The following is a 27,984-nucleotide window of genomic DNA, read 5'->3' as shown; positions in this document are numbered from 1 at the left end:
ATATCATTCTTGTTCAGTGGCAAGTTTGAGGATATCAGTCCCTTCCATGAACAGAAGTTGGTCCAATAAGATATTAACTCACCTACCCCGTCTCTCTCTCAATCTTTTCAGAAACTAATATTTGTAAATAGGCTCATTTCTAACAGCATAATGCATTCTCCAGGGGTACAGAATTTTTGTCCTTCCATTTGCAGCTTGTGACCCAAATAACAAGCGTCTCCGTCAAATAAAGGATCAAATTCTAACGGATTCCAAATACAATGCCAAGATCCTTTTCCAGCTTCTCCTGGATACAGCACAGTTTGAATTCATCTTGAAAGAGGTAACATGTCAATGACAGCTATTTTTTAAAAAATTATTTCCCCTCAACTGTGACATAGTGCTGAGGAATGGGCGTTGAATGCTGATAGAACAATTACAACTGTATGATCCACTAATATCAGCAAATGAGTCTCCTTCTTGTTGACCTGGGTTTTCAATCAGAGAGGCAGATTCTGCACCTTGGAATTGCCTTGTACACATCTTTCTCAGTGGTTGCCAAATTTCATTCTCAGCCAACACACATTTGCTAAGCATATTGGTTTATCTAACTGATAACTGGCAAATGAGAAGCTGACTAGGAAAAGCTACATAATTCTTATCTTAGTATATATTCTTCTTTTAGGCTTTATTTTAACCAAAGGACAGTTGAGGCTGATTATGCAAAGATCACTGTAGTGGGAAGTCACTAACACCTATATAAAGTGGGTATAAAATACAACTGTTTTGATTTGGTATTATTTTACACTCCCAGCACTGATTCAGGAAAGCATTTAAGTGCATGCTTAACTTTAAGCGCATGTTTTTCTGAACCACGGTTTCTCTTTACACAGGCATGAATCTTTACATAAGATGTAAAGCAATGGAGAATCAGGCTCTCGCAGTATCTCTGCAAATAAAAAATTAGTAAATCTTTCTTTTAGTGACCAAAAAATCAACAGTACATCTGACATAAGTACACTTTAACATACAGTATATCCAGCATTCTCCCACTAGACATGGGTCTTGATAGCTATATTATTTTTTTCCTCACAGGTGCTATTAAGTTTGTATGTAGTATACTAGCGAGATCTTATTTGGATTCAAAACATACACTAACGCCTTTAATGTATGTTCTTGTGTTCATGGTGAATCAGTTCCAGCCAACTGAGTATTTTCAGCATTATTTAAAATTAGGGCTGTCAATTAATCGCAGTTAACTCACGCAAATAACTCAAAAAATAATCGTGATTCAAAAGATTAATCGCTGTTTTAATCGTTCTATTAAACAGTAGAATACTAATTGAAATTTATTAAATATTTTGGATGTTTTTCTGCATTTTTATATATTATATTCTAGATTGTAATTGAAATCAAAGTGTATATTATTTTTTTAATTATAAATATTTGCACTGCAAAAATGATAAAATAGTATTTTTCAACTCATCTCATGCAAGTACTATCGTGCAATCTTTGTCGTGAAAGTGCAACTTACAAACGTAGATTTTGTTTGTTTTGTTTTTGAGTGCAGTTATGTAACAAACAATGTAAAACATCAGCGCCTACAAATCCACTCAGTTCTACTTCTTGTTCAGCCAATCGCTAAGACAAACAAGTCCATTTATATTTACGGAAGATGATGCTGCCAGCTTCTTATTTACAAAGCCACCTGAAAGTGAGAACAAGCATTTGCATGGCACTTTTGTAGCTGGCATGGCAAGGTAATTTATGTGCCAGATATGCTAAACATTCGTATCCCCCTTCATGCTTTAGCCACCATTCCACGGGACATGCTTCCATGCTGATGACGCTTGTTAAAAAAATAATGCATTAATTATATTTGTGACTGAACGCCTTGGGGGAGAATTATATGTTCTCTTCTCTGTTTTATGTGCATTCTGTCATATATTTCATGTTATAGCAGTCTTGGATGATGACCCAGCACATGTTGTTCATTTTAAGAACACCTTCACTGCAGATTTCACAAAACTCAAAGAACAATAGAATTGTTTACGATGTCATCTGAAAATGAGAACAGGCATTCTCGTGGCACTGCTTTAGCCAATGTTGAAAGATATTTACGTGCCATATGCGGTCAAGATTCATATGTCACTTCATGCTCCAACCACCATTCCAGATGAGATTTCTAAAGATAGCTACAGCACTCGATCCAAGGTTTAAGAATCTGAAGTGCCTTCCAAAATCTGAGAGGGACGAGGTGTGGAGTATGCGTTCAGGAGTCTTAAAAGAGCAACACTCCTATGTGGAAACTACAGAACCCAAACCACCAAAAAAGAAAATCAGCCTTCTGCTGGTGACATCTGACTCAGATAATGAAAATGAACTGCTTTGGATAGTTATAGAGCAGAACCCATCATCAGCATGGATGTGTGTTCCCTGGAATGATGGTTGAACCATGAAGGAAAATATGAATCTTTAACACATCTTACACATAAATATCTTGCAACGCCAGCTACAACAGTGCCATTAGAACGCCTGTTCTCACTTTCAGATGACATTGTAAATAAGAAGTGGGCAGCATTATCTCCTTAAATATAAACAAACTTGTTTGTCAGAGCAATTGGCTGAACAAGAAGTAGGACTGAGTGGACTTGCAGGTTCTAAAATTTTACATTGTTTTATTTATGAATGCAGGTTTTTTTATACATAATTCTACATTCGTAAAGTTCAACTTTCATGATAAAGAGATTGCATTACAGTACTTGTATTAGGTGAATTGACAAAATACTATTTATTTTGGTTTTTTTACAGTGCAAATACCTGTAATCAAAAAAAAATATAAAGTGAGCACTGTAAACTTTGTATTCCATGTTGTAATTGAAATCAATATGTTTGAAAATGTAGGAAACACCCAAAAATATTTAAATATATGGTATTCTATTCTTGTTTAAGTGTGTTAATCACTTGCCAGCCCTATTTAAAATTGAATGATATGGCAGTTTGCATTAGTGCCAAATTCATAAACTGAAGGTTTCATTTTTCAATAGATGTTCAAGCAGATGCTGTCAGAAAAGCAGGCAAAATGGGAGAGCTATAAAAAGGAAGGGTCTGAAAGGATGACTGAACTTGCTGATGTCTTTTCAGGAGTTAAACCTCTTACAAGAGTGGAGAAAAATGGTAATTTAAATGAAACTAACAAATGGAATAAGCAAGTTTTGTATTTTGGGGGTGAGGGGAGAGAGAATGCTGAAAATAAAATATTTATGGGATATTAATCTCAGGAAAAACTTTTCCCTTCTTTGTTGTGAACCCAACACCATGTAACCAGAAACTGAAACAGCCCTGGCTGCTTTCGCTGTAAAAACATAGCATAAAGCAAAACCAAAACAAGCAGCATCACTGATGATAAATGTGTTTGGGATTTTTTCGTTTCAGGTTTTACAATCTACATTGGTAGTGGTGCCGCAGCTTAAAGATTATTTTAAGATATTGCAAGAGACTTTTATGTTGACCATACCCCTTTAAAATCACATGTTGAGAGGTTGGGATTTTAAAAGAAAAATTTAGAATCTTAGTTTATTTACTTTATGTTTTAGGAAAGATTAATATTTTTAGTATTAAAGACAAGTCATGCATTTTATTAATCAGATCTTCAATTGTGTTTGTGGGGACTGAGTCACTAATTTAAAATTTTCCTTTTTCCTGGTTAAACAGAAAACCTGCAGGCTTGGTTCAGAGAGATCTCCAAGCAAATAATGTCTCTAAACTATGATGACTCCACTGCAGCAGGCAGAAAAACTGTACAACTGATACAGGCATTGGAGGAGGTAAAGACAGGGGCTTGGGAGCCATATTGTGTAGCAACTTTGGAAAACACATTTGATAAGCTTATGTTGGCCTTTCAACCAGATGGATCACAAAGTGTTCTTCTAACTTAAACTCCTTATACAAATACAAGCCCCAAATCTGTAATCCACTCCATATTATCATAAGAGTTCACCTGTAAAGATCTGATTTGCAGGACAAGGGCTATAAAGGAATCAATTTTCCCCCCATTAAGTTCAGTAGCCTTTAAGACAAAATAAAGCTAATGTTAAACAGCACTTGGTAAGTGCTATACATCAGTTTAGGAAAGGATGTGAAAAGAAAACCCAAATTTGTTTGAAACTGCATGGGGAAATGTAGGAGGCAAAAGAGAAATATCCATATTAGAATTTGGCCAGGACATAAGAGCAAACACCAAATTGCTTCCTTAGTGACATTCCAAAATAAGAGAGGGTTTTGATGACTGTTGTGTTTGTTTTAGCAGGAAAAATGTTGTAAACTTATTGAATCTTTTTTATCAAATCATCTGAGGAAGAAAAAAAAAAAGACAAATGGAGACTTTGTTTTAACACAGGTCCAAGAATTTCACCAGCTGGAATCTAATCTGCAAGTTTGTCAGTTTCTTGCCGATACCCGCAAGTTTCTCCATCAGATGATACGAACAATCAACATTAAGGAAGAGGTCTTGATCACCATGCAGATAGTTGGTGATCTTTCTTATGCTTGGCAGTTAATTGACAGGTATGTTACCAGGGTTTGTTTGTTTTAATTCAATCTTGTGTTCCTTTTAACTTTCTCCCATTTATCATTGTTGAAGTACAACCTCTTCCATTCAGGAGAAATTGCATGCATGTCCGTTCCTAACTTTGCACAAAACTTGCAAATGCTGTTAACTCTTTCAGCTTGCTTGTTCTAAGTAGCAATGCCTAGGGCCATATTGTGAGGTTCTGAGCAGTCAGCTCCCATTGCCTTGAATAGGAATTATGGGCCCTTATTGGGCTTGTTTCTAAGAGAGGGTTACATGATACTACAATTTTGCTATTTATTCTTAACCCAATGATAACACCCTTGAAGATTAAAATGGACCAAGGTTTAGCCTGTTGAGTGGTTTCCAAGTAACAAGGATCCAGATTTTTTCCGGTGTTGTTTTGTTTTGACCAAAAACAAGTGGGCAAACCATTGCCACAAAAGTATAAATGGCATGTCGCTGCACTGGGTGTTACTGAGTGTCTGACACTTTCTTATCTTGTTCCACCACTTATCTTATATTAACTGAACTGTTGGCCCAAAAGGCATATCTGTTGGCCAAGTTCATTTGTGGTGCAACTTCCACTGACTTCATGTGCAATTTCTGCATCAGACTGTGGTACAAGAGAGAAATAGTGCGAGATGATGGACCTGATATTTTTACTTTTTTTTTTTTTTTCCAGCTTCACATCTATCATGCAAGAAAGCATAAGAGCCAGCCCATCAATGGTAACTAAACTCAGAGCTACTTTCCTAAAGGTAAGCATGAATTAAATGAATGACTCCTACTTTCTCGTTGAAGGTATGCCAACAATATGATTCCATGTTTAACTCATCTATTATTTAGACCTTAGAATTTATCTGTATACATGACCACTTGTACGTGACCATACGTGTTTAGATGTGTCTAGTTCTGATTACCATTACTTCTCATAAATTAATAAAATGACTTAAATATTTTTTTAAGTACAGGTTGCACATAATTTTATATATGGAACACACCTAGTCATATTAATAATTAATTATTCATATTAATAATACCCAGTACTCTCATCAGTAGTTTTGAAAATGAAGTCAGTCTCATTATTCCCATTTTGCAGGTGGGGAAGCTAAGCCTCAGAGAAATGAAGTGACTTGCCGTAGAACACCCAACAGGCCAGTGGCACAGCCAGGAATAGAACGCTGGTCTTCTAAGGTCAAGTCCAGCACTCTACCCTCTAAGCCACACTGCTTCCCTAATAATTAGTCTAGTTATTTAGTAGCATTAGCTGGAGACATTGGTGTTTTTATTGAACACAGATGTGGCTCTTTGTGCAGGAACTAAAGGAGGCCGAATGTATGATGGAAGCGATGTTGCTGATGCACTTAACCCACCTTGAGGGAGATCTGACGTTGATTTAGAAGGATACATTTTCACCGCAATATTAAGAATGGGAAATGTTTTTGATTGAGGGAAATGAGTACATGGGGCAAGAGGACGAGACCACAAGAAAATAAAACGCCTCCTTCTGTGCCCGTGATCTGCAAACCACCAAAACAAGAACAAAATGAATGTAGGGTCATCAGCTTCAGAAGTGTTCTTTCTTAAAAGATATTTTAGCAGGAGAAAATGACGGTGTATCATTGCTTTTTAGCAGGAGAATGACAGCTTGAATTCTGGGTTTTAGAGGCTCATGAGGAATTAGAGATTTTTAAATTGTATATTTGGTAACAGAATCTCAAAATGAGGCAGTTAAAGTATTATAAATTTTATTCCTAGCTTGCATCCGCTCTTGACTTGCCACTGCTTCGTATTAATCAAGCAAACAGCCCTGACCTTCTCAGTGTATCTCAGTATTACTCTGGCGAGTTGGTTTCCTATGTAAGAAAGGTAGGCATGTACCGAGATGTATTCGTTCCATTCCTGAATTGCTTTTGCTAACACTTAAAAATTATCCACTGAGTTTGTGTTGCTTGCTTCTGTGAAGGTTCTGCAGATCATTCCAGAAAGCATGTTTACCTCCCTTCTCAAAATTATAAAGCTTCAGACTCATGATATTATCGAAGTACCTACGCGTCTTGACAAAGACAAACTACGAGATTATGCTCAGCTGGGACCACGATATGAGGTGCAGTTGAACTTCAGAATATTGCAAAGTACAATTTATAGCGGCTAAACTTAGCCCGGTGTAAGTAGATGCGACTCTGTTGAAGTCACCTTTTCGTACTAGAGCTGGACTTGTCCACTGAGTAAGAATTTAATTTGACTAGTGTTGGAATGAGTGAATCCCAGATTTCTTGGCAACTAACTAGTCATTTTTGTTCTACTGAAAACTCATAATAGAAAGGTTAAAAATATGGATCTCTGTAGAAGAGGGGAATAAATTAAACTGTGAAGGTTTAAAATACCTCAGACACTCAAGTTAACTTTTCCAGATCCGAGGAAGAGCTCTGTGGAGTTCAAAAGCTTATCCCTTCCACAAACAGAAGTTGGTCCAGTAAAAGATATTACCTCACCCACTTTGTGTCTCAGTTTTCAGTTAATAGGAATCACCAGCATGAAAAACCCCATCACCACAGTGCTCTTATTCAAGGTCACAACAGAGAGGTTAAGGACTGAATGGGCCGTCAAGACTAAGCTACCCTCTGGCCTCAGATGTGGAGTCAAGACTGAGGCATGTGGAGGATGTGACATAGAGAAACTTATAGTGCTGTTTGGATTGAAGCTGTTCTGTGGATAGAGGACTTAATTCTCCACTGCTGACAGTCTGGCTATTTTCACAAACACTAAAATCACTTTCTTTAAAATATAGCTATAGATAAGCACTGTAATATACACTGTGTCCTTCCTGCAGTTTTTACCAAAACTCCCACTGACCTCAGCAGGAGTTCCATGTGCAACATTGACAGCATGTGGCCTAAAGTATAAATATCTTACATAGTCATTGCATCTGATTGGTGCTCTCAGTCAGAATCTGCCCTTACATTTGAAATCTGCATTATTTTCGTCTAACTTATACAAACACCTGGTACATTCACATTAAACTGAAATTCAGATTGACATACTGGGTTTAGTCACCATCTTTAAACCTTAAGATAGAGGAGGTTTTGTTTTTTTTGTTTTCAAGTAGTAATTCCTCTGCCTTCCCATCCCTCAAAATGCTCTTCTTCGCAAAACCTTCAGTAATGACTTCTTCAAAACCCTGTTGTCTGCTAGCTTCTAAGCTCTCTCAGGAAAATGTCTGTCTTACTTGATCATGCAGTGCTAAGTGCATGCATACTCTCTCTATGATTATTAATACTAGACAAGTACACTAGAAATGTAAAAATTAGACAGTTGACCAAAATCACTAAATTCTATTAAGTCAAGAGAGGTGTTGTCTGAATAAGGACTGCTGAATTGGGCCTGTTCCTGGCAACCATCACTACTGTGAAATGACTTTTAAAAACAATTTATTTAAAGCATTTGGCTCCCAAACAATTACTTCCATTTTACATAACTTTGAATTGTGTACCTAGACAGGGCAAGGCACATATCTATCATTTGTGCCTTTTGAAAATTTCCCTCATAGTTATTAAGCCTCTAAGAAACACCTTTGTTTCTTGTTTTGCTCTTAAAAGACCCACCTGAATTTACCTGAAAGGAAAAACTATTCCATTTTGATGTAAATCACATCTATTAAAAAGAGTGAAAATGACTTTGCTGTAAAATAGGAAGTTTGCACTTAACAAGAATTGATTTGATTATTTATTTTATTTTGCAGTGATTGTGCCTGAATTTTTGTTACATTTTAATGGGTAGTTTCCTTTCCTCTCATTAAAGGTTGCCAAGCTAACCCATGCTATTTCAATTTTCACCGAAGGTATCCTTATGATGAAAACTACTTTGGTTGGTATCATCAAGGTAATGTCACTGTGGACGTAACTCTTTGAAGGCAATTAACACTTAACCATAACATTCTCAAAATTCAGCGCTCAAACAAGCTTACAAGCAAAAACAAAGAGAAACAGGAAATAATTTGACAAAAGTTTTCAACTTGAGTGCCTAAAGTTGGACACCTAAATAAATGGCCTACTTTTTAGAGGTGCTGAATGCCCACAACTACAAATGAGCACAGACTTGCCAAGGGCTTTAGTATTTGGTGCATTTATTTTACATTTAATGTTACTGTAAAGCTTTTTTTTAAAGAGCAGTTTCTTCATCTGAATGGGGTCCACTCTTCCTACATATAAAGAACATGTCTACTGCTAGCGGTGTCGAGACAATAAAAACTTCTTACCTGTGCTCTGCTCTGCTGCATGTATAACATCCCCTTCCCAAGGGTCATCAGAAATATTTAAACTTAGGATGTTGAGCACATATCCATTGACTTAAAGAAGTAACTCTATTAGCTGTATTAGAAGTTATTCTCTTGTGGACCAGCCACTAGAGGGGGCTCAAAATACACAGTTCACCACGGTTTGATAAGTTCGCTTGCTGCCGCACTTCACACCATTGTTTAAAAGTAAGGTGTTTCTTAGATTAAATACTTATATGTATGTTTATAAAATCCTTTTTTCTGACTTTCAGAGAAGTCTTGTGTTTCTTTTTACCCAGGTGGATCCAAAGCAGTTGTTAGAGGATGGAATAAGGAAGGAGCTAGTCAAACGAGTAGCTCTGGCTCTTCACAGGGGACTCACCTTTAACCCTAGAGCCAAGGTGCTGTACAAGTACAGTTGGTTTTGTTACTTTCTTTCCATATGTGAACTTGACTGGAACTTGCTGTACTGGACCTTTTCATGTAGCTTCTAGCATTTCATATGATCTTTAAGAAGTTTAATATGAAATTGAAATATAGTTAACTGAAATCACAAATCATGAAGGGAATCAGTACGAGTAGGTATAACTTTTGTAACAAGTTTGTTTTAAATTCCTTTCTTCACTTACCTATCAATCCTGAATTCTTTGTTTTCCCACAACAGTTGACAATACACCTCAGCCCACATAAAGGGTCTATCTAAGAAATACAGTTCCCTGCGCTGCTTCAGGTAGCGGTGAAGCACTCAGCTGTTCCTGGAAAGGGAGATTCAGTAATCTGGACATGACTCTTGGAAGTTGTGAACATTTCAGTTCGTACTATGTTTGTGTTAATAAATTGAATTTTCAACTAACCTTTGATAAGTTTCTTAAAACAGTTCAATTCTGGTGCCCATATGCCCTTTAGATTGGCCCAGTATGAAAACCTAAATAGACCACATTTTGAACTTTTGTTAGGTTGTTTTCCACTGTAGAACTTAAAAACAAGTCATTATCCATTCCTTTTATATATTGCCTCTTCGTGGGGGGGTTAATTAATCTCCTTTTCTACAGCCAAGTGAACTGATGCCAAAACTGAAAGACATGGCAGCTACCATGGATGGCTTCCATCGATCTTTTGAGTACATCCAGGATTATGTCAACATTTATGGTTTAAAGATTTGGCAGGAAGAAGTGTCCCGCATTATCAACTATAACGTGGAACAGGAGTGCAATAACTTCCTAAGAACAAAGGTACAATGATGCTGGTTGATCAAGATTGTCACAGTTCATAAATGTCTTTTTAAATTTGGACGTTCATGCCACATGAGTAAATGTGTAATGATTATGCATGCTCCATCCAGACAAAATTGAGATTGATTATTAACTTCATATGCTGGACATGTAAAAGGAAAAAAATTGGTGCTTTTTTGGCTTGTTCAGAGATCCAGACACCGCTGTGCTAAGTGCTGTACACACACAAAGCAAAATAATGATCTCTTCCCCAAAGATCTTGTAGTTTGAGACTATTTTAAAATACAGTCATAAAACAATAAAATCAAGAATAACCCTTCCTCTCCTCCCTAAACCCTGCCCAAAAAAACGAGAAATACTAATTGAAAAATAACAGAAAATAAACCAAACAAGAGCCTAGCCCTTATTTAACCCCCATATCCTGGAAGAATAGATAGGCTGCACTGGATATGGCTGCTACCTGATCATCATGACAAAAGCTGGTGAGCTGCCCAGACCCGGACTTGTGAACACAGCTAGCAAAAGGGCAAATTCATACTCTATATAAAAGCAGAAGATATAATCCTCTAGTGCTACTTGTCCTTATTTATGTTAGCCCCATTCTTCATTACCACTTCTCTTCAGTCTCTCTTGTACAGATTCCTGTTCACTGTTGTTTTTCAATAAAAGCAAAATAATTCTCTGAAGCCAAATTGAAAGGGACCAAAGACAAAGATGAAAACTTATTCTAAAATGTGTTTTTCAGATTCAAGACTGGCAAAGTATATACCAGTCCACTCATATTCCAATACCCAAATTCACACCTGTGGATGAATCTATAACATTTATTGGACGGCTTTGCAGAGAAATACTGAGGATTACAGACCCAAAGTAAGTACCATATGTCTCCAACGTAGTGCATGAATTATAATGCAGTTTATTCGAATCCCCTTTTTGTAATGCTGACATATTTGCTCCCTTGTAACCAGTATAAATTTTCCTTGGTGATGGTCTCTGCTGTTTTAAATATTCAGAACAAAGAACTTTCCCAAATCTATCCTGTACTTTTAAGATTAGTCCAGGAACAATGCTTTAAAGTGTTACCAAAAAAAAAAAAATCAGATGACATGGACCCAGGAAGGGTGGCAGGATTTGGCAGTGGAGAGAGTGCCCATAGATCATCTGGTACCTATGGCCAGTTCATGTCTAATGTCTGTCTAAGTAACTTAACTTGTTAGGACTGTGGCACTTCCTGGGGGTACCCAGCATTGTGAGTCATCTCTCTACCACCTGCTCTTAGCATGAGGAAGCCTTCTTTATGCCAGCTGTTGGTCAGTTCCCCAGCTCCATCAGCCTCTGGCAACACAAGCACTGCCTTCCGTGCCTCCACAGGCTCTGCTCTCTCTGTACAGGTTAACAGTAGGCACACTCCAACCACTGAGTCCTCTGAGCATCTCCCTGGAGTGCCCAGCCCCTGTTCCACTGGACACTCACAGAATTACCAGATCCTGTTTCCAAAGGAACAGTACAGCATAGCTTACCAGTTCCACTGTACAACATCGCTCTGCTTGACACACAGCACTTAGATTTGTTTGAAGATAAAGTGTATGTTTGTTTAACCAAGAACAGAGATTCAAATGCTAGTGAACAGAAATATTGGAAACAAAGGATTACATGTAAAATAAAATCATAACACGCATACTAGAGCCTAAACTTAACTAACAAGGCATTGTCGTGTCATATAGAGCAAAAGCTCACCCTAAATCCTTCCAACATCCTTCGCTGTGCTCTTCTGTTCATGACACAAGCACTCAGTCCTCTTACCTCTTTAGTAGAAAGCTGCAGAGTTTATCTGTGTCTCTACAGTCATAGTCCAAAAATCCAGTGTTGGCACTTGCAAACAGGATAACGCCTGCTTCTTCTGTTTTCCTCCTTAGGATCTCCCCTGGAAATTCTGCAATCATTTGCTTAGCATTTTGCTCAGACTGTAAATAGGAATTCATTGTAAAGTATATTATACTCAATTACATGTAGACAGACAATGGAGAAACATCATCTGCGTGAAAGAAACCTGTTTCTCACCTTTTGGTGACCAGCCCCAAGCCACAGACCTAAAGAACGTAATTTTCTGTCCATCATATATATACGCATGTCATGTAAGTCCTCTAGTGAAAGCCTGTGTCACACTGATCCTCCATCATTGTGAAAAGTATGGATGGATGATAGATAAGGAGTTAGCGTGTGTACACACTAACTCAAGGGTTCTCAAACTGGGAGTTGGGAAACGTCAGGGGGTCGTGAGTTTATTACATGGGGGGTCATGAGCTGTCAACCTCCACCCCAAGCCCTGCTTTGCTTCCTGCATTTATAATGGTGTTAAATATGTTTAAAAGTGTGTTTAATTTATAAGGAGGGGGTCGCACTCAGAGTCTTGCTATGTGAAAGGGTTCACCAGTACAAAAGTTTGAGAACCACTGCACTAACTCCTTATCTATCATCTATACATATATTTCACAATGATGGAGGATCAATGTGACACAGGCTTTCACTAGAGACCTTACGTGACACGCTTTCGTGAACTAGTATATATAGATACCAGACCCAGGGGATCCATGTAACCCTTATGCACTTCTGTGCATTCTGCTAGTTGGCACCAAGAGGTCCCGGGGACACAAGGGCCTCTTAGAAACTCCACCTAGCACTTCTAAAAAAATTTGTTTTGTTTCTGAATTTTCCTTTAGAGTCACCTGTTACATTGACCAAATGAACACATGGTATGATATGAAAACTCATCAGGAAGTAACTAACAGTCACCTCTTCTCAGAGATCCAGGACACTTTAGGCACTTTTGGTCTGAATGGTCTAGACAGACTACTCTGTTTCATGATTGTGAAGGAGCTGCAGGTAACTTTCGAGCTTCCATTTTTAAGGAACATTCTATCTTACTAATCAGTAACTTGTTTCAGTGGCTATTTGCCACTTAAAAACAAATATTGTAATGTTTGATCACTCTTGCCAGCCTTTTATAAGAAGAGTTTTTGTGTCAAATACATTTAAATCCAAACAGGTATTCTTCACAAAGATAAAATCCTAGATATCAGATGGAGGAAATGTCAGAGCTGTTGCTCTGGTGTAAGTGCTGTTACAGTAGTTTACAGGTTAAATGGGTGATGTGTGGGGAGAAAGTACTGGAAGGGTATAGTTTTGGAGTCCTGGTATAATTTAATGTTGACCTTGCGTCAACTGCACCCCCGCAAAAAAATTGGATTGTTTGTGCTTAGATGAATGGTATACCTCTCTACCCCGAAAAAACGCTGTCCTTGGGAGCCAAAAAATCTTACCGCGTTATAGGTGAAACTGCGTTATATCGAACTTGCTTTGATCTGCTGGAGTGTGCAGCCTCGCCCCCCTCGGAGTACTGCTTTACCACGTTATATCTGAATTCGTGTTATATCAGGTCATGTTATATCTGGGTAGAGGTTATTGTTTTTACTGAAATAAATAAGGAGGTGTCAATTCTACATAATCTTTTTCTGACCACATCCATACTTGAAACCAAGTCAATTTTTTTCTCCAAATAACTCCAAAGCAGCTTAAATTAATACTATGGTCTGGCAAAAAATGAATGAAACATTTTAATATATAAGTGAAATGGGTACTTCCTTAAAAGTTAAGTAAAATAAGCAGAAGGTTGGTTCTTCAAGTATTATTCACTAATGGGAGCAGCAGGTTGGTATACTAATACCAGAGAAGTAGAAAGATTAACCATGGAATTCTTTAGCCTTGTGTCCGGGAGAATTTCCCTACCCTACTCTCCCTATAACAACACAATTGCTGTTAGAAAATGTTGATCTCATTGCTATAATGCCTATATTGTGCTACTAAGATAAAGCATATTTTGTGTGTGTAATGTCTGCTAATTTGTTTTTAGAATTTCCTCAGTATGTTTCAGAAAAATATACAAAGAGACAGAACTGTACAGGAAACATTAAAATCTCTTATGAATGTGGTGAGCCCTCTTAAAGGAATTGTAGGTAAGTGCCTCAGGGTACATCTACACTGCACGATTATTTCAAATTAGCTTAAACAGATATTACAAAACAGATCTAATAAAATCGGTTTAGTGCGTCCGCAGTGGGATCACAAAATCGATTGTTTGCGTCCATGGTCCAAAGCTACCATCAATTTCAGGAGCGGTGCACTGTGGGTAGCTGTTCCTCAGCTATCCCATAGTTCCCACTTCCGGGTTGAGAGCACAGTGCCTGATGGGGCAGAAAACATTGCCCCGGGTGGTGCTGGGTAACACCCTCACCCCTCCCTTTGTGAAGGCAGCAGACAACGCCTTTGGCGCCCTTTTTCCGGAGTGCATTGAGCAAACGCCATAGCACAGCAATCATGGACTTTGAGATTACAAAAGTATCCTTGACCGTTTCAACACCTCGCCGTACTCTCGGCCAGCAGCATTTCAGACACAGGGGTGACATTTAAGTACTCAGGAGGAATTATTTTTTACTTTCTCTTTCACTGCGGGGGGGAAAGAGACTGACGAGCTGTTCCGTGAACCACACAAGGACAACCGTGTATTAAGCTACAGACATTGGGCGCTCAGCCAAGAATGCAAATAGTTTTCGAGACTGCTGTGGATGACTGGTTAGCTGTAGTCCTTCTTACCCCCTCCTCCCTCCATGAGCATCGTTTGAAGTCTTCTGGCTTCCCGTTTACGTTGTCACGCAGCTGGTTTTCCTGGCAGTTTAATGTTTTCAAACGCTTTGGCATTTCCTGTTCTTAAACGGAGCTCTGATAAAACCAGATTCTGTCTTCCCTACAGCGATCAGATCTATATTCCCGTAAGGTTCAATGCAGGAGCTACTTTTTGCATTTGACTGCATCGCCACCAGTGCTGATCAGAAGCGGACACATGAAAGCAGGGAAATGTCATTCTAAAGTCTCGGGGCTTTTCCTGTTTACCGCACTCCACATCCGAGTTCGGATTGCCGGACCAGAGCATTCCAGTTGTGCACTGTGGATACCTCTAGGAGGCCAATAATTGTCGATTTCGTGCACCGAACCCTAATCAGAGTTATCACTTTCGAATTTTAGCGCTACTCCTCTCGTCTGGGAGGAGTTCCGAAATCGATTTAAGGAGCCGTTTAACTCGATATTAATGACGACGTCGTGTGAACGGGTACAGCGTTAAATCGGTATATCGGCCATTAAACCGATTTAAAGTCGCAGTGTAGACCTGGCCTCAAATGCAGGCTCCTGGAAAGCTAGTTATTATAGGATTTCTGAATGTACTTACTCATCATTTCTTTGTTGCAGCAAATTCTAGCAAAATTTATTCTGTAGCAGTTGCCAAAACTCAGAAGATCTGGGCTGCATATCTTGATGCCATAATGAAGGTACATTTTGTTTATAATATTTTTATTTATTTATTTATTTATTTATTTTACTGCTGAGCACAGTGCATTTCAGGAACTGTGGGATTTGTTACTGGGACATTACCCATGGTGCAGTCTGGATTGATGAACAGCTATGTGCTTCAGTTCTCCAAACTGGGGTGCCTTTTACACTGCTCTGCTGTGAGAGCTACTACTCCTGGTCTTCTCACACACGCCCTCCAGTATGTAAGTTACTCCCAGTTATACTCTGAGTGCTAGAACCAGCCCTCATGTATTACACTGCAGAGCAACACCAGCAAACTCCCAGTCCCAGACTTCCCCATAATTTTGTATTGTTCAGCTCTCTCCTTGTTACAATACAAGTTCATATAAAGTCCATCATTTTATTGAGAGAAAATTATGCACAAATCCTGTTATCCCAAATGGAGTTCCTCAAAGACTTCAATCCCAAACACACTGGTTTAGATAAAACAATAAAACAAGTTTATTAATTACAAAAGATAGATTTTTAAGTGATTATAAGTAATGAGGCATAAAAATCAGAACTGGTTACAAGAAGATAAAAGTAAAACACGGCTAATCCCTAACTTAATAAGATAAGTGAACTCAAAGCAAAGGGGTCTCTCACCATGTTTCAGTATTCTTACTGGCTGAATTCCTTTAATTCAGGATCCTTCTCCCAGTCCAGTGCTGCTTCCTTTGTTCTTCAAGCGTTGTCGATGCCATGAGTGGAGAGAAAGGGAGGAATCATTTGGGGCATTTGCTCCCCTTTCTTGTAGCTTTTTCTCTTCTTTGAGAATCATCTTAAGCTGAGGTTCAGGAGACAGAAAGTCTGTGTGGACAGAAACCCTCAGCTGTCTTTTTGTCAAGATGTAGATTTTCACCCACATCCTCTTTCCTCCCAAAGAATGGCCACTTAACCAGATGATGGTCCATTTGATTTTGTTAACACCTGGCTGATGCGTTGGCTAACCTTTGGGGAACTGGTTTGTGGCTGCTCCGTCCAGACTTGGAACAAGTCTTGGTAATACCATACAAAGGAATCTTATAACTTTACATGCAGTATTGCTGCACATATGTTACCAGGACAATAATGATCAGCAAATTATGAGTTTTCAAATGTTAAAACATACTTAGTACAATATTTATTATAGTCTTGTAAAAATAGTGTATTACGTGTTAAGTAGGACTGAGCCAAGTCAGTTATGGGATGGGAGTTCTCTAAGGAAAACCCAAGGTGCAGCCTAAAGTGGTGCTGGTGAATCATTTCTTTGTTAGTATTTCCAAATCACGTAGCTGCATTGCTAGAGATGCTGTGTTTCTGAAAAGACAAAACCTATATCTTGGCTGCTTGCGGTCGTTATGATCCCATGGTATTTTCTGCAAGAGAAGGGGTACTCATCCCTGGTGTCTGGGCCAAATACCAACTTGAGCAATAACACTTTCTGGCTTAAAATGACTTCTTCAGCTTCAGGCATAAAGCAGGATTTCTCAGAGCTGCTTTCATCACAGTGGTGAAGCATTTGACAGTATTCAAGCACTTATACCTGCAGTCTGTTGTAGCTCTGTACAGGGATCTCCTGAGGGCATCCAAAAGCTTTTATTTTTGACCTGCTAAACTCTAATAAATACCTCTCTTTTCCATGTCTTGCTGACTTATATGTCTGATGGGTGTTTTGTTAGTGTACATTTTACTATAATCAATGTCTCTATTATTAAACATATCTGGGACTCAAACTGCGAAGTGACTTAGAGATCAGTGAAGACTGCAGGCAACAAGAGGAGATTAAGTATTTGGAAGAGGGAATAAACAACACAGATACAAAATCAGATGACATAAGCAACTAGTTGCATCCCGCACATCACAGGTCTTTTCACCTTGTCCCCTTAATACTTTCTTTTGTCATATATCGAAGCAGTATACATGGCACAGGCTAAGGAGGGATCAGGGTGAAGAGTGCAGGAGGGGAGGAGATGTGCTTTGAAACTCTTGCTATATTGAGAAGTGGCCCACAGTATGAAAGCACTTGAGAATTACTAGTTCAAATTTCTGTCTTAAACTACACTCTCATGCAGCTACTCTGGCCTATAGAAAGGCTGCTACATTTCACCTAGATACAGGGTGCAACTTCATTGGTGAGCAAATGCTTGATATATAAAATAGTTTATCTGGATATAAGGCTTTCTATAAATGTAAGTTGTTACTGTTAAACATGTTTTCTCTCTGGTTTTTGAAAAATTAAACATTGTTTTCACTACTTTCTTATTCATTTTTTTTTTTCTTTACAGGTTGGTCAGATGCAGATTTTAAGACGGCAGATTACCAATGAATTGAATTACTCATGCAGATTCGACTCCAAGCATTTGGCAGCTGCTTTGGAAAATCTCAATAAGTAAGAAGCAGAATGCTTTGATAGCATTATATGTGGTGGTGGTTGCTGTTGTGAATTGAGCCAAATTTAAAAAAAAAAAAAAAAGGGCAAAGTTTTGACAGTTTTGGATTCAGATAACCACTGACAAATTCAGGAACAATTTGACGCAACTAACTGTTAATTTAAATGCCAATGAAAAGATACAATTTTTGAATATATTCAATATTTGGATATATCTGAAATGCAGATCAAATTTAGATAAGAGATAAAAACAGTAACGTAAAAATTTCACCATATTCTGTGCTTTTTCTCACTTCTACTAGTTGTGCAGATGCTGGCTGGTGCTAACACTGAAATACATGCCCTTAGTAAAAGGGGCATCTGAAAAACTGAGAGCAGTTTATTTTTCTTTGATTATTGTTTGTAACAATTTCCAAAGATTCTATATCTGCAACTTTTTACTTCATGTTAATATGATCTGTGTTTCTCAATTGCAGTATGACTTCAGGCTTGCCTGTTGTTGTTGTTGTTTATAAATGGATAGTTCAGTTAAAATAATGAAATATATAAAGTTGATCTCTATCTTTTTATCGTTTTAGAGCAATCTTGGCGGACATTGAAGCCCATTATCAGAATCCATCATTGCCGTATCCTAAAGAAGACAACACACTTTTGTATGAAATCACAGCCTATCTGGAAGCAGCTGGCATTCATAACCCGTTGAATAAGGTCTGATACATGCTATTGTGTGATATTAGCCAATACTTACATTGAGTTACAAGCAGACATTTTATTTTTGTCTAATTTTCTGTAAATGTAGCTAGCAGTGTTCTTATGTTCTTAAGTTCTGATACAAATAAGATCTGTGTTGTTTTGGTTTCCTCATGTGTAGCTTCTGTTGATAAGCGTGTAAACACTGTGTTCCGTTTTCTTCCCAGATATATATAACTACGAAACGACTTCCATATTTCCCCACAGTCAACTTCCTATTTCTGATTGCCCAACTGCCAAAACTTCAGTACAACAAAAATCTAGGTATTATATGAATTGTTATTACACAAATACAGTTAGATTCTGGGTAAATGTAGATGTATTCAAGATATTCAGCTCTTGACTTAAAATATATGGGCTAGGTTGTTTTTTTTTTTTTTTATATATAGCACAAACTAGACCCTGTCTATGTACAACTCTGTTTATAACTTACTGTTTACAATAACTGACATATTGCAGTTAATGTGACAGAGGACCTCTTTGTAAATTCTTAACAGTGATAATTGAATGTACAAGGCCAAACACAATATAGGTAATATGCACAACCAACTGCTTCACCTAACATGAATAAAGTAATGCAGTAAATGTATTACTATCCATTAGCTGTGGGGTTCTGCTAATGTGGCAGAGAACTTATATACTAGAAGAACATCTTAACTAGATTGGGAGGTAAGTTTTGAGATTTCATCTTGACCTTTGTAACTCAGGAAAGCTTTGGAGCTATAAGCCTGATCCAAACCCCATTTTAGTCAATGTAAAAACTTCAGTTGACTTAATTGGGTTTTGGATTGGGCCCTACAGGATGAGAGGAAGAGTGCAAGAGAAAATAAGAACATGGCTCCTCATTCTTCAGATTTAGGGGGCCATAAGCCCTGTATCTCCCCTTCTCCCAACCCCATTTCTCTGAAAAGCTACACCCCAGTTAGAAACTTACCTCTTTCAGGCTCTTCCTATTGGTTAGTTTAAAACTACCTAACTTGGGATTTAGTTCCTTGGCATTGTATGACTGTTAACTAGAGTGAAAAGCCATGTCACCAGCCCCGTATGAATTACAAGGTGGAGAGGACCCTTCAGGATTTGGAGTGTCTGGGGTTGGATTTGACAAGGTTGATCTGATGCCCCAAAGCCAGGGGACCAACATATGAAAAATAAAAACAGGAATAGCATGAAGCCTCCTGAGAATAACTCTTGTTTGGCTGTGATTATAAAGGATGTTTTTGTGAATGTAGAGGGGAAAATGTGGTGTTTTCCTTTCAGGAATGGTGTGCAAAAAGCCAGCAGATCCGATTGACTGGCCCCCTTTAGTGCTTGGGCTCCTCACTCTATTGAAACAGTTTCATTCACGATACACTGAACAATTTCTGGCTCTGATTGGTCAATTTATTCGCTCAACAATGGAGCAGTGCACAAGGTATCTCTTTTCACATTTATTTTAATGTCCCGTTACATGTAGGACTTTTTATTTGAACATTCTTTTTATTTATTTATTTATTTTTAAGTCTGTAATCTGATTAGAATATGTTGAATCATATATTTAGGTGTCATGTGCAAGTGTCTTTTTTTGTGGTGATATCCCACAGCACATTGACCTACAGGAATAAATATTACGTTGGAGTTTGGCATTTTCTAGCAAAACTTACCTTAACTAGTCAAAAAGACAATGTCCAGCTGCATGAGTTTCATTTGTGTCTGTGTATATTATAGCCAGAAGATACCAGAAATGCCTGCTGATGTAGTGGGTGCCCTTATGTTCCTGGAAGATTATGTTCGTTATACAAAGTTACCAAGAAGGGTAAGTAAGAAAGAAAACTTGGATTCAGCGCGGTGTTGGAAAAGCATTAAAATACACCATATCCTTAACTAGTGTAAACTGGCATCAAAACCGAAGGAAGTACATGGGTTTACACCAGCTCAGGATCTGGCCCATTATTTTCAAAGTATTCTACTGTAGGTAAAAGCCCTGGCAGTAGATTTTTACTGCTTACATTTTCCAATCATTAGTCGTAATGGGACCTTGGAATTGGACGGTCAATACAATAGATGTTTTTCCTGTTATTGGGGACTAGCCTTCATGTGCGTTTTCATCTGTCCTTTTTAAAAGGTTACTTAATCCTCAGAGCTTTTTATTAAAAGATAATTTTGGTTTATGCTGATATTATGAATAGCGGGGGTCACGTCTAGCAGTTTCACCACATATTTTCACTCAGGGCCAGGGCATCTCTGTCGAGACTGACCAGTTAGGCATGTCAGATAAGTGTATCAAGTCCTCATCAGTGCTCAGCATAAGGAACCTGAAAGGACACATAAAAGTGAAAAAAAATCTGTCTGTGAATAGGTTACTGTGAAGCCTTGTCCATACAATCCACAAATTGCTTGGTTAGCAACTGTGTGTGTCAGTCTGATTGCTTTATGCCATTGCTCCCATCTCTGTCACATCAGCCCTACCTTGAAGGATCATTTAGCTACTATTTCAACTTTCTGTGAAATTCGGGACAAGAATTCGCTTTCTGCTCATCCCATCTTCTAATGATTGCATTTGCGAGGGGTGTGTAACATTTAAAAAAAAAGACAATGGTGGTCATGGATATTTTTGCGCTGTGAAGTGAGGACCAATAAATTGGGTTCTAAATCGAGAGCCATGGATTTGAGTGGCTTCTAAATTTGGCAAAACAAATTCTGCAGTTACAAATTTTACCTAAGGCAATGAAGCCGCCTTCTCAGCCTCTTGATACCAATAAACTAAAGTTTTACATGGAAGGCAGCCATGACAATTTGGGCTTATAAAGTTACCTTTGCAGTTTACTATGATTCCAATAATTTATTCATCGCATGATGCACTTCTGCATCAGACTACAAGTTGAGTGTCTAATACCATTTGCTATAAACTGTAACACAAGTAACACGTTGAAAAGTGCAGGGAAGTTGCTGTTTCTGGGAAAGGGCATTGCTAAGCAGTGCTCTTGAGTCAAAGATATAGAATATTTCGCTCCAGATTTTCTCTTATGGTTCCAGCCACTTTGCACCGCCTGGCTGGTATAACCTGTCCTAGATCTCTCTGATGTTGGGGCATGGGGTTGCAAGGCAGAGTGTGCCACTGCTCTGCCAATTCTCAACTAGTGTATATGTTCCATGGGGACAACAGACAGCTGGTGTAAGTTTGAGCATCCCAGGGGATGTTCTAACTTAAGCTGGAGCTAAAACTTTACCCAAACTCATGTGCCAAACAGATGTCTGTGTAGGAAAGAATCTGCGTCTCCATGTGCATGTGTATATAGTAGAAACCTAGCTAGTCCACATTGATAACATTGAGCATTTACTTAGTAGGGAAACACACACACCTACATGTAATATCCATGGGCAGTGTTGTTTGCTGTGTTCGTGGCTGAATGTTGCTATGGAATACTTTAACAGAGTGGCTGTTCTCTGTTTCTTTAGGTGGTTGAAGCACATGTGCCTAATTTCATTTTTGACGAATTCAGAACAGTTCTGTGAATGCGGAAATAAGAATGAGCCTTCTTGCAATTACAAAACAAGTGAACTTGGGGAGAGCAGAGGAATTAAAAAAACAGCACTTCAGAACTATGTGTTTTCTGTGTCTTGGGGAATAACCACAAAGCTCTGAATAAAATGTAACAGTCAGCACTAGTCCATGTAACTAACCTTGTTTAAATCATGATATCATATGCAATTTCTATCACATCCAAGCAGCACACATTTTGTACTGCACATTATAAATGCTGTATGTAATTGTTTATGTAAAAAATCATTTAGTTTTATGTTCTAAAGAACTATTTGTGGAAGTTTGACTTTTGTATCACAAATAAAATAATATAGAAAGCAGTGGATTTGGATTATTTCACAGATGATGATTTCCCTACTCAATACCATCTAAAAGATGAACACATACTGGAAGAGGATTTAGGCCCTGATCTTGCACTGCTAAAGTTAGTGGTAGCTTTGTCCTTGACTTCAGTGAGCAAAGGATCAGGTCCTCAAAGAAATAAACAGTCCATTAGTGAAGGTTACTATGATGGGTTGGCCCCATTGGGAAGCCACCTGATGTGCTGAGATACCACAGAGTCTACCTGTTGTGCCAGCATGGGCCCCCTTTAACCTGTCTTGCTGAGCCAAGCTCTTAAAACTTCCCCAACACACACACAGGCAGAGCCACACCCAGCTGCACATCAGCTCTGGGAAGACTCAGCTTAAGGGACTTGCTCTAGCACTCAGATGTCCACCTCCCTTGGAGTGCAGATCCAAAGAGATATTATGAAATTTGCCCTCTTCCTCAATGTGGAGAGAGATGTGCACGCTTCTTTCCCCCCCAGTTAGAAATTACAGAAACTGGGTTCAATAATAAACTAAACAAATTTTATTAACTATAAAAGGCAGATTTTAAGTCATAAAAGGGGTAACAAACAGAACAAAGCAGATTATTAAGCAAATGAAATCAAACATGCAACCTAAGCTAGTTTCACTAGAGAAATTGGTTACAAAATAGTATTTCTCACCCTAAATATTGTTGCAGGCAATTTGCAAAGTTTCTGTGGGTTAGAATTCCAGTTCTGTTCCTTTTCAGACTGGACCCCTGTCTCAGTCTGGACTCCCCCCTTTGCCTTCCCTTTTGCAGTTTCTCTTCTTGGGCAGACAGGCCAAGGAGAGTAGGAGTCTGTTTGCTTTCCTCCCCCCCCTTAAATAGGATCTACATAAGGTGTGAATCCTTTCTTTCCCAAACTTGACCTCGTCCCCTTACAGTGGAAAGCTACAAGAAGTCCTAGGTAATGTTTTAGTGTCAGGTGACAAGACCACCTGACTCTGTAGGATCACAGCATCCATGAGTCAGTGGCAGTATGGAGCATCCACAGGAAGGCCAAGCTTTTCACAATTCATTGTCCTCAGTGATGCACCATCTGCCCTCGCTGGCTTTTCCATAGTTGTACCTGAAGTGTTAGCAGTGGGTGTCTCCCAAAGTAGCATAGTTGAAATACAGATACATAGTCACTATTCCTAACTCCAGATACATAAATGATACAGGCATAGAAATTTGATCACATTCAGTAAATCATAATTTTCCAATGATATACTTTATGCAAGATGGCTCATGTGAGATCTCAGCTATGTCATATTCATATCATAAGCATATTTTCATAAAGAATATGGAATGATACTGCACTTCCCCACCAGATATTTTAACTCTGATAGTTGTTTTGTTGTAATGATGACCTCTTCTTGTTTTAATTGATGATACAGTAAAAGCTTTTTCAACTGGTACGTTGGGGAAACGAGGGTGCCAGTAAATTTAAAATGCCGGTTAACTGAGAGGGAGGGGTTTGGAGTGTGGGGCAGGGGTGTGGGAGGGACTGCCAGGCATGGACTGTGGCGAGGGAGTTTGAGTCCAGGAGGGAGCTCACTTCGGGTGGCTCCCTGTCTCTGCTGCTCTTGGCGGAGGCACGGCCAGGTGACTCTGCAAGCAGGCACGCTGCCTCCATCGGCAGGCCCTGCCCCTGCAGCTCCCATTGGCTGCAGCTCCCAGCCAATGGGCTGGGAACCATGCAGTCAGCGCTTGGGGAGGTAGCATGCCTGCAGAGCCTCCTGGCTGCACCTCTGCCAGCAACAGCAGAGACAGGGAACTGCTTGTGGGAAGCCACAAGAGGTGAGTGCCCAAGCCCCTCCTGCACCTCAACCCCCTGCCCCAAACTGCCTCCCAGAGCACACCCCACAGCCCCTCCCATGCCCTCAGCTCCCTGCTGACCCCACACCAACTGCACTATAAACTGGACTTTCAGTGCAGATCAGAAATGGCATTTTATAGAGCTTGTCTGTTGGTGAAGTGCCAGATAAAAGAGCTTTTACTGTAGCTATTACGTAATAAAAGACCCCAGTTGTGATAATGTAGGAAATAATTTTAACAAAAAACATAAGACTTCAAAATCAACATTCGGTGTGAAAATATGTTTATAAAATTTGCATTGTTTCCAGGTGGCCTCATTCGACTTTCATTTATTCCTAGTTTATGCTAATACAATACGATTGAAATCAGTGCAATTAAACTGGTGCAAAACTGCTAAAGTGAGATCAGAATCAGTCCCAAGATATTTAAAAGACTTGCCACTTTGAACAATTATTTTTAAATGTGTAAAGAATCAGTTGCAGTTATAGAAACACATCAGGGAGCATATAGATATAGCATCTTGGGAACATGTGTCAGTTCCGTGAAAAGGTTTTTTTTGTTCTTGTTTCAGTAAACTTGAGGAATTGGGTTTATATTCATTAGACTTGGTTTAACAAAATACTATTTTAAATGCCATGTTAAAAGCTGAGAATTGTTCTTAGTTTATAGTCTGCATACACTTCCTCAATAAAATTGTTCATAAAAAGAAAGTCAATAGTTCTCACTCAGGGCTACCTCAGCTACTGCAGTATTGTCATTGTGTTCTAGAATTAAACTACCAATTCCATAAAAAGAGTGTTCTAGCTGGTATTTGTAATATTTCTTAAATGTTGTGTACATTAATTAATAGGGGCAGGATAGGCCTAGTGTGTAGGAACAAAGCACTTTCCAGTCATTAGTACTCATGCTCTGGTGTAGCTGAGACTAATGCCCTCCTCACAATAATATCCAGCTGCTAGACGCCAAGCTTCTTGTGATGTGTAAGTGCAGTCCCTGCCAGAGGTTTGTGGCTTGATAGCATTGCAGTGTGAGATGGATACCCCAGGTTGGTGGGATAGAGGGCTCAGTGGGCCCACAGTACAGGTTGCACCCCAGAAACCCTGTCATACCCACCCAAACAGGGGCACGGGAATGGGGGCCAAGGGGCCATAGCCCACCCACTCTTCACCAGAGGCTCAGTCTGCCTGCCCCTCCTCTTCCCCACAAGGCCCTGTCCCTCAGCTAGGCCGGAAGCAGAGCCCGGCCTGGGGAGCTTGGGTATCTGTGGGGAGTTGCAAATCCTCCACCTGCCCAGGGTGAGCGAGGGCCTGACAGCAGCCCCGTTAGGTGCCTAAATGCCACAGTAAACCCCCCCCAGAATTCACAATCCTCCACTCAGTTACTGCCAAACACTGTAGGTGCCTAACTGCCAAGCGAGTTTAAATTGTTACAGTCAAAGTTCCCAAGGCATCAATGTGCTGCCTCTGGGTATGCAAACTGCAGCCCCTTGCCAGGCATCCAGCTGGCTAAGTTCTAAAATGATGCACAATCTGGGGGCAGGCGGGAGGGGGTAAATATTCCTTTGCCTGTGGGGCCCAATCCAGGAAGCATAACTAAGTTACATGAATGATCCCTCAGCCATTCATGAACCATCAACAGGGAAGTTCCAGCCAATTCCCCACAGCTTCCCAGCCTTGCGCCCCAGAACTGTCCCATCCAACACTGGTTAGATGCCAGACCAGTGTACATTCATTATGCAGGTCGCCCCTCTCTAAATGCGGAGCGAGCATATAGTAGCCTTTGTAAACTGAGTTGAGATTTTTTCTCAAGCACTTCAGCCAAAACACACTGTTTTAGGTAAGCTATAAAACAGATTTATTAACTACAGCAAGACAGATGTTAAGTGATTATAAGTAGCAGGCCTAGAAGTCAGAGTTGATTATCTAAGAGATAGGTAGAGTGATGAAATGGGATGGGATGCATTTCCAATTGAAAGATTATTCATCACTCAGATTACATTGCTAGGAAGAATTTCTTAATATTTAACCCACGATATCTTTTTGTTCAGGTTCTTCCCATTATTCCTACTTAAATGCCCTATCAAATTTCTTTCCCTTCTTGGTGTTTGCACCTTTCATGAATTGGTGCATGGTTACCATATGCCCCATCAGTTTTTGTGTTGATTACACTCACTGAATACTGAACCAGCTTTGTGATATAATATATGACATCATAGTTAACTCATGAAAATTCTCATTTCCTGCACAGTGTAGCATAAACACTTCCTATTGCAAGAGAGCAAGCCCATGACAGAATTTCTGTTCAGGTGAGATCTATATTCTTTCATACTCCGAATTCTCCTATTTACATTCATAGTATCATCTCTAGGTTTGTGCCTAATTTCAAGCCCCACCCTCCTGCCCTCAAAAAAAACATGAAGTTCAACTCAGACTCAAAATTTATATTTCTTTTCTCATATTCAGTATTCCTTGAAAGAGTATTTATCATCGTCCCTGATCTCAACGCTGACCCTTTCCATGTTTTTATTGTTATGGTTCGGTCTGAGACCCTGATTGGTCTTCACCACTCTGACAGCCATAGCCTTTTCTATGCGATGGGAGAAACTCCCCCGCTTGTTAGCTTGGACATTTTAATTAGCAGAGGCTGTTTGTCCTGAGTCTGAGACTGATCCATTCACTGCTCAGTGAAGTCAATAGATGACTTTCCACTGATCTCACTGGGCAATCATAGAATCATAGAACTGGAAGGGCCCATGAGAGGTCATCTAGTCTAGTCCCCTGCACGCAAGGCAGGACTAAATATTATCTAGGCCATCCCTGACAGGGATTTGTCCTCAAGATCTAGCTGATTGTTTAAATATGCTTCCTAGCCTCTACACACACCTAGCTCCCCCAGACTGGCCTAGCTCATTAAGCCTACAAACTTCTACGGTTGAAGACAATATAACAGAGACGCATGAAAATGCACTCCAGTGTTAAGCAAAGGTTTGTGTTTAAGACATCGCAAGAAGCTTGGCCTCTAGCAGCTTTCAAACTAGAGAGTATTGCAAGGAGAAGATAAGTATCAGCTACACCAGCAGATGAGTACTTTTCTATACAAGTCTCTCACTCAGGAATGGGTGATTGGGGAGGAGGTCTCCTGAACCACTCTTAAAAGCTGGTTCCAAGTTTTCTGCCGCCCAAAGAAAAAAAATTTTTCTCCCTCCCCCCAGCCTCGACCCAACTCCATCCCTTATCTGCCCCATTCCAAACCCTTTCTCAAATCCAGAGCCCCGCCTCCTCCCCTTGGCTGGCTGCGTTTCCCTTCCTACTCCTCCCTCACACCCTGGCGTCTTTGGGACGGAGGGGGAGAAGCGGAGTGGTGGCGTGCTTGGGGGAGAAGACGGAGATAAGCTAGGCGGGAGGAAGCGAATCCTCTAAACCTACCAGTGTTAGTTGCTGTGGCCCTCCTCGCGAACTCCACCGCCACAGCTCACCTCTTCATTGCCTACTCCCCTAGGCCTGCTCACGCCGCTCTACTTCTTGCCCTCTTCCTACCAGGCTTGCCACAAAACGGCTGATTCAGGACCATTTTCGAGCATGCGAACAATTTGAAGGCCTTGTTTTACACAGAGCGAGAGCAGTGCAGAGGCCCCCCTGTTGTGCCACGTGGGGAGAGGAGCTTGTATTTTCCTGCCCGTCATGTAAATAAGGCGTCCACTGTGCCAATGCGTCTCCTAGATCATCCTGA

The 27,984-nt window shown here is 39.6% G+C and overlaps 1 protein-coding gene across 1 annotated transcript in view; it reads left to right on the top strand.

Annotated features, from left to right (window-relative positions):
* WASHC5 (WASH complex subunit 5) overlaps positions 1 to 22,424 on the top strand; it is a 38,813-nt gene extending 16,389 nt beyond the window's left edge. Inside the window, exons 10-29 of the mRNA XM_032783333.2 lie at positions 195 to 322; positions 3,027 to 3,156; positions 3,694 to 3,806; positions 4,379 to 4,545; positions 5,235 to 5,310; positions 6,311 to 6,421; positions 6,519 to 6,659; positions 8,354 to 8,434; positions 9,128 to 9,229; positions 9,881 to 10,060; positions 10,806 to 10,930; positions 12,781 to 12,943; positions 13,971 to 14,073; positions 15,362 to 15,441; positions 17,731 to 17,834; positions 18,413 to 18,542; positions 18,752 to 18,848; positions 19,842 to 19,995; positions 20,289 to 20,376; positions 22,020 to 22,424. Coding sequence (XP_032639224.1) covers positions 195 to 322; positions 3,027 to 3,156; positions 3,694 to 3,806; positions 4,379 to 4,545; positions 5,235 to 5,310; positions 6,311 to 6,421; positions 6,519 to 6,659; positions 8,354 to 8,434; positions 9,128 to 9,229; positions 9,881 to 10,060; positions 10,806 to 10,930; positions 12,781 to 12,943; positions 13,971 to 14,073; positions 15,362 to 15,441; positions 17,731 to 17,834; positions 18,413 to 18,542; positions 18,752 to 18,848; positions 19,842 to 19,995; positions 20,289 to 20,376; positions 22,020 to 22,076 — 2,330 coding nt within the window. The 3' untranslated portion in view covers positions 22,077 to 22,424. The remainder of the gene's footprint in view (positions 1 to 194; positions 323 to 3,026; positions 3,157 to 3,693; positions 3,807 to 4,378; positions 4,546 to 5,234; positions 5,311 to 6,310; positions 6,422 to 6,518; positions 6,660 to 8,353; positions 8,435 to 9,127; positions 9,230 to 9,880; positions 10,061 to 10,805; positions 10,931 to 12,780; positions 12,944 to 13,970; positions 14,074 to 15,361; positions 15,442 to 17,730; positions 17,835 to 18,412; positions 18,543 to 18,751; positions 18,849 to 19,841; positions 19,996 to 20,288; positions 20,377 to 22,019) is intronic.
* The last annotated feature ends 5,560 nt before the right edge of the window (positions 22,425 to 27,984 follow it).

This window comes from Chelonoidis abingdonii, chromosome 2, assembly GCF_003597395.2.
Source record: "Chelonoidis abingdonii isolate Lonesome George chromosome 2, CheloAbing_2.0, whole genome shotgun sequence".
Classification (NCBI taxonomy): domain Eukaryota; kingdom Metazoa; phylum Chordata; order Testudines; family Testudinidae; genus Chelonoidis; species Chelonoidis abingdonii.
The sequence above is the reverse complement of the archived record's forward strand: the minus strand, read 5'-3'. Positions and strand labels throughout refer to the sequence as shown.